We start from the raw sequence: 11,744 nt of genomic DNA on the forward strand, positions 1-11,744 counted from the left end.
ATATGTTGTAAAGTATATGGCGTATCAAAAATAACCTGGAGGTGTTCTCAGAGGTGTTCAATGAAATGTACTGGAGAATTATACACCGATCTCAAAATGGAGAACCCAGAATTAAAAACACGACATAGTCATTTGAAAGATGATGACAGTGTTAAGATAGAAAAAGCTTTGTGTGCGATGAAGGAATGATCGAAAGCTGGTTTATCTAAACCACTTGAAGTTTATGCGGCAGAAATTTCTAAGTTGGATGGTAACACTAGAGCGAAGATGCCAGTGGAAGACCATGTTAAAAGAACATTAAGAAATCAACATTTATATTTGTATTTCTGGGCTTTTTTTCCGTGGGCTTTTTTTCCTCAGTGTATTTTTTTTTTTGGGCTTTTTTTCCGTGGGCTTTTTTTTCTGGGCTTTTTTTCCCTGGGCTTTTTTTCCGTGGGCTTTTTTTCCGCGATTCACCAAAAGCACGACCAATCACAGCAAAGAATTTTTATGCACGTACGCATGTACGTAGTGTAGTGGAAACCCGCCTTTAATTTTTAATTTTTAAAAACTTCTAAATTTTTGTACGAACATTTTGTTTATTTTATGTTCGTACACTGATCTCAAGGTTTCTACAAATTTGAACATGTTCGTACGTCTGGAAATGCGCTGACAGAAAACTCGCGTATTTTTCCTATTACTGCACATGTGTTTAGATATTCAAAACCACGATTAAAATTGTACAAAACTACAATAAAACTAATATACTATAGACTACTATAGTTGTAAAGTTATCTACGTGTGCCCCAGACTCAGAATAAACGATAATTTGTATCCCAATTCCCAACGATGGCTGGCAGTTGCCCGAAAAATGTTAAGAACTCGAGAATCGCGGACTGTGCCAAGATTTTAGTCCGTGATATATTATATAATATTATCAATTATGTACGAATAGACATTATCAATAGTACACTCAGTGTATGAAACGGACGGCGGACGCAGTTGACATCGGAACAGGTTGCCGCACGTCGAAGTTTTTCCACTACTCGTATTGCCACCGTTGGTTCTTTGGACTGGGTGGTGCGCAAGTCGATGTTCCGGGGAACGGTGATTGGGGATACAAAACGTTTTTCTTTCGGACGGCGCTCAACAACATTACCATTCGTCTTGATAATTAATATTAATTATTTTATTACAAATTCTGGTAATTCTTCATTTTTTTTTTGATTTCTGAATGGAAAAATTTTGAAAAAAAAATCACTTAATCCAGTAGTTGACGTATGAATCAGTCTGCAGTTATCAGAATCAAATTGCAATTGCAAATATGATAGTATGAAAATTGCGGAGAAGTTATTATACCGAATAAATGTTATTAACACGGTACACTAGAGTTTTGCGTTTTACAGTTTAATGACCTTATTGATATCTATTTTCAATTTGTTTTTTTTTTATGATAACTATGTACTATTATTTTTTTTTGTTTTTCTAATATTTACTGTGGTGTGAATCGAGTTTTGAGTACAGAGTAGTCATTAATTACTTATCCCCGCATTATTCTTATCGCTCAATTTATCATTTTAATAGAGGGTTTTTCTTAATTTTGTGTTTGTTACACTCACAATTAATTGTTATTTGGTGATTGGCGTGACATCGAAGAAGCATCAAACCACTAAAAACCGAAAAAAGCTGGTAAGCTACCCATATCTGTTGTCAAAATGGACATTTTTATTGACTGTATTTGTAAATTTTAACAAGATTATTCTTTGAAAATTACTATATTATATAAATTATAATATTCAGTCGTATTATTTTTCACTAGTAAATCATGCAATTTGATGAAATTGAAATTACAATTTATCTTATATGTTCATATAATTTGACATACTTCCATTACAAAAGTTTTTAAATTAATAGGCAATAATAAATTGTGTGTAAATTAGGTGTAGAAATACATAAGATAAATATTTTTTTTATTATTCACTTTTATTTTTATTTTTAAATGTAATTGAATTACATTCTAAAAATTTCTATAACTACAATTTTATAATACCTAGTTAACTGTTGGAACTAAATATATTAAGTACTTATTTTTCATTAGTTTTTTTATATATTACATAATCAGTAACCACAATTAAAATGCGTTTTTTTCTTAATACGCATAAACATTTACAAGCAATTCATATAAGTTTTTATTGAAATATATTTGGTTTACTTAAAAACCTTAGGAAGTTTTAATTGTTGAATTAATTATATTTGTAATTTATATGTATTCATTTAATTAATTTAACCTATAATTATTGTATAATACACTAAATTTAAAAAATTGAATCTTAGAACTATTACATCATATCATTAATATTAATAGCTGTACTTATTATAATAAATACAGTTGTTTCTTAAATGATATAATTGGTAGTAAATTATAATTTTATTATTCAATCAAACATTTAAAAAACTATTTATTAACTCATGTTTTTGAAATATAGTTCAATTCAAATTCCACACATATTTTATAGAAATTTTTTTTTTTACTATTGTGTGTTCTGTATTATAATAACCATTTAACCACTTTGGTTTTAATAACCTAGCATTCTATTTCTTATTTTTAAATTGTAAGTATGTTATTGCATAATAAAATATTTACAATGAATACGATTTTGTTGACTTAATTTTTAATGTTAAATTGAATATTCTTATGATGATAATTTTAAAGTGAACTGTAGGTCGAGTTTTATTGTACTAGGTTATCTATAGGTAGGTATTAAGCCTATTCAATCTGAACAATTAATTAATTAAAGAAATATATTTTCAATAAAATAAAATCGTAAAATATAGAAATAACGGAATAGGTATCTTTATTTTTAAATCTCCATTTTGGGATAACTCTTTAGAAATGATAAGTTTATTAGGGACTTGAATCTTAAATATATTTGGTATAACTAAATTATTTAAATTATACTTCAACACCTTAATAGAACATCCGAATATTTGAAACATGTTATAAGTTTCCCAACTTCTAAAAGTATTAACATAAAGAGGATGCTACCCATTTATTTGATGTCTCCTTACACACGTACGACATAGCAATTTTTGTTCACTCGTTTCAATAGTGTGCTGTTGGTTTTGATATTAGTGTGAATTGACCTATTATCAAACTTTTAGATAAGAACATTATCTGTACTGAAGCATCGAGTTTTATTCAATATTTTCAATTTCAAGTGAGATATGGGAGTTTTTAATTTTAAATATTTTACATACCCATATCTTGTTGAAAATGAAAATATAAAAAAATTGTAGACACTTAGCACAGATAATGTTCTTACATAAATGTTTGATGATAGGTCAATTCACTCTATATCAAAATTTAAAACGGACAATTGAAACTAGTGAATGAACATTTGGTATGTGTGTAGATGCCAAATGGACACAATGCTTGGGTGCCGTCCTCTTAATATATTTAAGAAAAATGTATATCTTAGAAAATTATTTCAGAATACCTATATGTAGGTATAATAATTTAATATAATATTTTGTATCTAACTTATGTTAACTCAACTATATTTAGGAAAACTGTCGAGTTGATTTTATAATATAATTGTATACATTCAATAATGTATTTGTTTTTGTTAAAAATATTTCAAAAACAATACATTTTTAGTTTAAAATAAATTATTCTATACAATATTAAGTTATTTCCATTACCGAATATGGTGGAAATATTTTAAAACTCTGCAATTAAATTTATTTTATTAATAAATATGGATACCAGAATATATAAGACTAAATTAATGGATAAAAATATATGGCTGAGGCTTAAAAAATAAAAAAATTATTGAATAAGTAGCGTTAGTTAGGCTTTAAACTATAAAACAAAGAACTTAAAAATAAAAACACCTTAAAAAATTATAAATGGTGTGTTTATGATTAAATTATATTATTCTTAAAATGTAATCATTATTTTTTTTATTAAAACCTAGTTTGTACAGTTAATAAAGCCATTAATTTTATTTTATGTTGTTATAATCAAAACATAAACCCATTAATTTATACTCGAATTTATATAATATAAAAAGTAACTATATTAACCTAAAAATATTAAATATTGAATACATTGATCTATGATTTAGATTTAATTATAAAAATGTATTTTTATAATATTACGTGTGTAAATAAAATTATTTTTCCATATACACACAATTTTAATTATAATAAAATAACTAATAAATGCACATATACTATTTTTATCTTACTATACAAATTTAAAATGGCACTGCATATGAATGCAATTAGGTATTAATTTAACAGCTTAAGTACTTATATAATTTTGAAATAAAACAAATCTGAGTGGCTGAATATTGTTAAAATAAATTCATTTGAACCTGGCAATAAGTTTTGTAGGAATAATATTATAACTATGATTGTAGGAAACAAAAGTTTAATAAATAAAATATAAATTCACAAATACAATTTAGTTAATTATTTGGAGAAATCTGGTTAAGTTTGCAGGTATTTATCATAATATGTTTCTATAACAACAGATTTAGGGATGCTAAAGAAATTAAAAATATTTTTATTCATTATACAAGTTGTTTTCCAAGAGGTGTTACAGGCATAACTAATAGCTTATTACTTTACACATTGTCTAATATATGTGTAATTAATATAAATGGACCAATTATTATGTGGAAAACTACCATTTTCATTTTCAGATTTCAATAATATTAATTTAATCTCTGTTCTGTAATATTTTACCTCTGTTAAATGAATAATATTTTTACAACATAGATTAGCTAATATTTTAGCTATTCATGATGCTGATAGACAAAATTGAAATTTTAGATGCATCAATGTAAAAATAGTTATCTACCATTGATCAACTATATAGTGTATATTTAACCAATGTATAATGTTGACATAGCCGATAAATTATAGTCATTATAATAATTTGATTAGTAAAACACATTATTTGTATGGTAAATATAACTTCTATAAATAAGATAACAGATTTAAAAGCTTGTTGTAAAGTGAGAAGAAGTGTTAATGCTAACATTTATTTTTTTATGAAGTTATTCTTACATTTTTATTTTTTGTTAAAACCATTAAATATTTTATTATTAACCTGTAACTGGTAAATTATTATATCAAGGATTATTAAATTTGCTAGTTAAAAAATGTTTAAATAATATTTTGTGACATACCTAAATATTTAAATAAATAATTGTATTATAGTTAATTTAACCATGAATTATTTGTAACTGAATTGAATTTCGACGTTGGAAACTGTGTTATTACTTTATATCTTACACCACACAGCCAGTAGGTATACATTGCACACATCTTGTAGGTACCTATTCTATTTTTAGTATCCAGAAGTAGCGGACTAAACTTAAATTTTAAATGACGCATTTTCATTATTAAGTACTTACTACCACCACCACTCCCCCATTTTTACTTAGAACAAAGTTATGATGTAAATAAAATATGAACAAAAGAGCCAAGAGGTCGGGCCTTAGCATGTAATTTTACTCCACATCCATAGGGTGGCACCACCCCCCTTGAATAGTTGACGCAGCTGCGTCCAAATTGAGTTCTTCAGCCCACCACGGGTACCTACTACACTTTTTAAGCTGTGATATAATTTCTTTAGTTAATATTTTATATATGGACAATAATAGGTTGGTACATTAGTATTTATAAAACAATATTGAAACAACTCAACAATATATTTGAAAATTAAATTATCTTTATAATAATTTTTAGTACACATGGTGTGCCACTCCTGTTTTCTGTATAGGCTTTATAGGAATATAAGGAAAATATGAATGATAGTTTTTAGTATTTATTTTTTGTAATAATCATTTTAACTGAAATTAGTTATTTTTGTGTACCTATCTAATATCACGAATACTGAATACATATATCAAGTTATTTTTCTTACATATCCTATTTGTTCCAGTTTATTTCACTTAAGTATAAAATTATTATGGCTATATGATATTTCATGTCATATTAAATATTTTGCTTAAAGTGTTTCCAAATAAAGAAATAACAAATATAATTTAATATTAATGAACTTACTGTTATTTAACTATTTGACAAAAGTTATTATATTATTATTTTGTTAGTTAATAAATAAATATAAATAATGAGGTATAACAACAGTTGTAATTTAAATACTTTTTAAAAGTACCTATTTGTACTTCACTGTATGGTCATAATATTATGTTTTTAATAATATTTTTTTAGTTGCTGATCAATATGAGAGAGATATTGTATTTAAAATAATGAAGTAACTCTATAAATTTGAAATAGAACACAATTAGGGTTTTAAAGATTTTTAAAATAATTTTTTATTTCTCTGTTGTATTATAGAAACACTTAATCTTCTTTTTTTTTGTTAACAGCATATTTTCTCATACTCGTTGTTTGATGCATTATTGTTGTATATATGTATATATCCTTTCTAAATAATATCTGCTCCAATAACCTATTTTTTTTCAAACCTGCATTTAATGTCACATTGTGTACTAATAGAATAAGATTTAGTGATGATAACTGTTGAATAATTAATTACATTTTCAAAATAATGTGTACCCAAATAAATAGCAAAAGAAGTAAAAATATACATTTGTCAATAATTAAGAATTATAAAAACTTATATATTATTATATGTCTTATAAGTTGATTAACAATTTATTTATATGCATTTTATGATAACATAGATATTTTAAATAATTTATAAATATAAAAAAAGTATAATATTAAATAATAACAATCACAGAAATAAATAAATATAATACAATATAATATAATATAATATATAAAACATGAGTTAAGACTAATAAATATAAGTTCAATACATTTAAATGAATGGTTTAACGCTGACTAAGAATAACCTATAAATGTATTAAATTAAATAAATATAGACTGATACAGACACTAGACATTAAATTATTAAAGACATCTAAATAGTGACATTACTCATTTATGTTTTAGATACACCATAAAATCCATTAAAATTCTAAAATGTTTCATCTTCTAATCTTCTTCTTTTATGTTATGTGGTTTTTTTTTTTTATAAAATTGTAATGTTAATCGTATATTTATTTATTTCAAATCATGTTATTTGAATATTGTAAACCATTAAAGTTTAACTGACAAGATAATTCACTTTAAATATATGATTTCAACTGTAATACAATAAAAAACTTTATTGCTAAACTCAATTATTTAAATATATACTATATATTTAATATATAATAACGATATAATAAACCCTTGTTTATTCTTGAATTACTTTTAGTTATCTACATACTTTGTATTAACTTGAAAAGTTGCAATTGTAATAAAAATTTTATAAATCCGTAATAAGTTGTCTGGGGAATCAGAAATCTAGCAGTATTCATTATTTGTTTTAGTGAAGAATTTAACCTTTAGCACCCTTATCTCTTCATTATAATTATTATTTATTTATTTTAATCACACAAATCCTGTCTTTATATAATATAACATATTGATTCTTAAGATTAGGTTTTTGGAAATATTATCAGGAACCTAATATATTGTTGATCAAAATTTCACATTAAAATATAAGTATATAAGATACTCTATATATGGCAAATTTTGATCCTATGTGCATTTTTATTGAGGTATTGATTTATAATTCCTTCTAAGTTGAAATCTATTATTATGTTGTATTTTTTACTTAACAATAACTTATTATGAATTAATTTATTCTAAAGAATGCTTAGGTATACTTGTGGTCACTATTAATGTAGGGACCATCACATTATTTTTCTATAAAAATAAATCTGCAATCAATGGGGTTTTATCAATTCGGGATGGAATAAATTGATAAATTTAATAATACTAAAAATACAGAATTTTAGGATTAAACTAAGGACTAAAGCTAGGATTATTAAAATGTCAAAATATATAAATTAAGTATTACCTTATATCAAGGAAAAGAGATTAATTTAGAAGTTCCCAAATGTTTTGACTCAAGATGACCTTTGAAGTATTTTCTGAAAATTTGGAAACACTTATAGTACATCTTGCTTGTGTTCTATAACTAAGGTTTTATCTAGCTAGGCATAACCATTGAGTATAATATATAGTACAATGTATTATATTATATACTCAATGGTATAACTAAACATACTATACAGTATACACACACCCTATGTATATCTTTCATAAAATCATTTTTTTTAAATTGTGAAAATTTTGTTGGTTACTTAATATTTGAAATAATTTCACGGAATCTTCAATTCAATTTCAATGTATCCTGGTTGAGAACCTCTGGATTAATCCATTTAATTGCTTCCTATAAATATGGCATTAGCTGTATAATGTATTTTTATAACTTTGTTATTATACGATATGCTAATATTATTATTTATTATTATTATATTTGCTTAAGGTAATTGCACGTTAACTATATATGTTTGATTGATTGCATTTTATGATATTAAATATGTATACAATATTTGAGCATTTTTAAATTGTGATATTTGAAAAATAATAAAACTGAAAAATTATAAAACAAAAAAACACCAACGTACAAACACAAATAATGCTTTTATTGACTAAACCTCAAGTTTGATAATAGATTATTTATTCATATACTTAATTTTTTAACCAAATATTGATTCTGCTAAAAAGAAAATTTGGCTAGTTACATGTGGGTCAGAGAAAAACAATCAATGCACTTATATATTCTCTTAATATTTAAAACAGGTACACACTCGACACTCGTACTGTAAAGGAAAAAATTTAATTTTTAAGTGATTTATTTTAATGAAAATATTTAAGCAAATATAAATTTATTTTTCAGGTTTCTATCATTTGTATTCCTGGGGTTATGGTAGATTAAACAATTTTGTCAGGTTGTTTTCAAACCAGACATTTTTGAAAATATCAATGCGGCCCATAACTGAGGACAATATGAACTCGTTAGCACCACAGCAATATTGTTTACGGTGGAAGTATCATCACTCAAATTTACAAGCAATGTTTTCTCAACTTTTAGAACGGGAGAGTTATTGTGACGTTACATTGGCTTGTGAGGGGAAAACCCTTAGAGCCCATAAGGTATATTCTTCATACAGTTTAGTTAATATTTCTACATAAATTATCTAATATACAAAAATCTTGTATTTATTTATATTTTCAGGTTATGCTTTCTGCTTGTAGTACTTACTTTGATACTATATTGTCACAGCATGATGAGAATAAAGCAATAGTTATTCTCAAAGATGTTAAGTTCTCTGATATTCAAGCCCTAGTCAGTTTTATGTACAAAGGAGAAATTAATGTTGAAAATGTAAGTATTAAAGCTTACATTTTATTATAAATATTAGTATTTCATTATATTATTTATTTGTTTTTAGACCGAGCTTTCTTCTTTGTTAAAAACTGCAGAAGAACTTAAGATAAAAGGCTTGGCTGAAGTATCGTGGAGATCAGATCAAGAACAGCAAAATCAAAGTTTTAATGTAACTCCTGATGAGTCAAATAATAGCAAGAAGAGAAAATTAGATTCAACGCTTGCTACTACTGCTAATATAAAAAAAGAATTTACAGATAAACCACAAGTAAATGTTATTACTTATTAGGATATGATTATTTAATATTGTTATCTAATTATAATTATCATTTTTAGGAAAATGATGATATGGATGGAGCAGATGTTGAAGACGAGTCTGAACCTGACCAGTCCATTTGGGAACCAGAAATGCAACATGTTGTTGATACTGACAACGTAGAGCTTCCTAAACCAACAGTAAGCAAATGCCTATTTAAACAATTTTTAAATAAAAAAAATACAAAGTTGTCTTTTATGTGAATATGGATATAATAGATGTTTTCTATAAAAATGTTTATAAGTTTATAAAACTTGATACTGTATAAAAAAATGTATAATAGCGACTATAAATTATATGACTTTTTTTAAGACTGGTACAGTAAATGTAACAACTTTTTCATCTGAAGAAGAAAGAGCAAGTAGTGTCACCAATGCTAGCCAAGGATTCAGTGAACAACCAGCACATGTTCCAGGTATAATTCATAATTACAAGTTTTATTACAATATTTATATTTATACTTAATTATTTCTGTGTTAATAGATTTAAGCCAATTTTCTGATGTAATGAAAATGAATGACTATCTAGAATCAGGTGGACGCCGTCCACAATTTTGGGAAGAACCTTTTACTAAAAGACTTATGGAAGCAATAAAAAATAAAGAACTAGAAATGAAAGTTGCCGCAGAGTTAATGGGAGTATCTTATGGAACCCTTTACGGTAGATATCGAGATGCTTATGGTTGCTTAAAACATCCCTACAGGTAAAGTAATTACATTTTTCATTTATTTAAAGTCATTAAATGAAATTATATTCTACAGAGTTCGAGATTTTTGGTTGGAACAAGGTCCAGCCGATGTATTGGCTAAATTGCAAAGAAAAGAATTAACTCTATTCCGAGCAGCAGAAATACTAAATGTCACTGTAACCACATTGGCTAACTACTTGTCAACAATGAGACAAGGAGATAATTCACTTACTGTATCTACTGCTACTGTAAGTGCTACTGACAAATCAACATTTAGAGTAGAAGTTATGTCTGAAAGTGATAGAGAAGAAGGTTCTGATGAAGATGATGAGGACAATGATGAAATTGAAAATATTATAACAAGTAGTACCACTCAATCTCAACAAAATAAACCAGACATCACTTTTGTCACAGCACCAGGTTCAATATCTAAAGTGAACAATCTAAACGGTAACTAGCACTATACCTAAATAAATTATTGGTTAGGAAGTAGAAATCCTTAAACTTGTTCTAAATTATAATTATAACGGCGGTTCTATTGACAACAATTATTTTTCTCTATTTTTGTTTTTGTTTTGTTTTGTTTGTTTTATTTTTTTAATTTTAATTTTATTATTTACCTATTGTTTTTATTTATAAATACTTACATACACATTATTAGTATATTTATTTTCTTAACATTTGGACCGCTGTTAGAAAATATTTACTCTAAATTAACTGATAATAGTAGTGTTGTTACTGAAAATAAGTTACAATATTACTCAAATTGGTGCTAATCTATAATGCATTCTTCCATTTAGCTCTCTAGTGTCAAACTTTTCTATTCAAATTATTTTTTTTTTTTTTTTTATTATTTTATTTTTTTTATGTTAATTACCTCTAAAGATGTTAAGTTTATGGGTTCATAAATTTATAATATTTCTTATTTTCTTAAATTTCAAAAGTAATCAATTATTTTCTGGTGGGTGATTTGACAATTACGATTGCTGAAAAGCACTTTAAATTGGACCCTTACAATATTTGGACATAATCATGAAAGATATTATAGTAAATTCATAACATATTATCGTTTGTGTAATTAAATAAAAAATTGAAATTTAAGAGTAATATTTTAAGTTTGAACAAATAGCTATTTAGATAGTAGTTATTCTAATAACTAAAATCTTTATGAATATGCAATTATAAATTTGATATTATTGATATTAATATTATTATTATTATTATTATTATTATTATTATTATTATATATATATATATATATATATATATATACAACATATTGTGATTTTATTGGGTGTTTATTATAGAACTAAATTAAATGTGTTAGTTTTTTAATGTATTTGTATCATTTTTGTTCTGATATAATTCAAGTATTCAATAAGAAATTACAATATACATAGATACATCCTAGATAAAATATTTTCTAACTATAT

The 11,744-nt window shown here is 25.1% G+C and overlaps 1 protein-coding gene across 2 annotated transcripts in view; it reads left to right on the top strand.

The window, feature by feature from the left end:
• The first annotated feature begins 1,103 nt into the window (after positions 1–1,103).
• Positions 1,104–11,744, top strand: part of LOC100161820 (zinc finger and BTB domain-containing protein 14) — a 16,022-nt gene continuing 5,381 nt past the window's right edge. The window contains exons 1-8 of one of the 2 annotated variants that reach the window (XM_029490502.1): positions 1,104–1,359; positions 8,816–9,072; positions 9,155–9,304; positions 9,372–9,575; positions 9,644–9,763; positions 9,936–10,038; positions 10,107–10,326; positions 10,385–10,761. In XM_029490502.1, coding sequence (XP_029346362.1) covers positions 8,902–9,072; positions 9,155–9,304; positions 9,372–9,575; positions 9,644–9,763; positions 9,936–10,038; positions 10,107–10,326; positions 10,385–10,761 — 1,345 coding nt within the window. In that variant the 5' untranslated portion in view covers positions 1,104–1,359; positions 8,816–8,901. The other variant, XM_001952355.5, reaches the window with a different exon arrangement.

This window comes from Acyrthosiphon pisum, chromosome X (assembly GCF_005508785.2).
Source record: "Acyrthosiphon pisum isolate AL4f chromosome X, pea_aphid_22Mar2018_4r6ur, whole genome shotgun sequence".
Taxonomy (NCBI): domain Eukaryota; kingdom Metazoa; phylum Arthropoda; class Insecta; order Hemiptera; family Aphididae; genus Acyrthosiphon; species Acyrthosiphon pisum.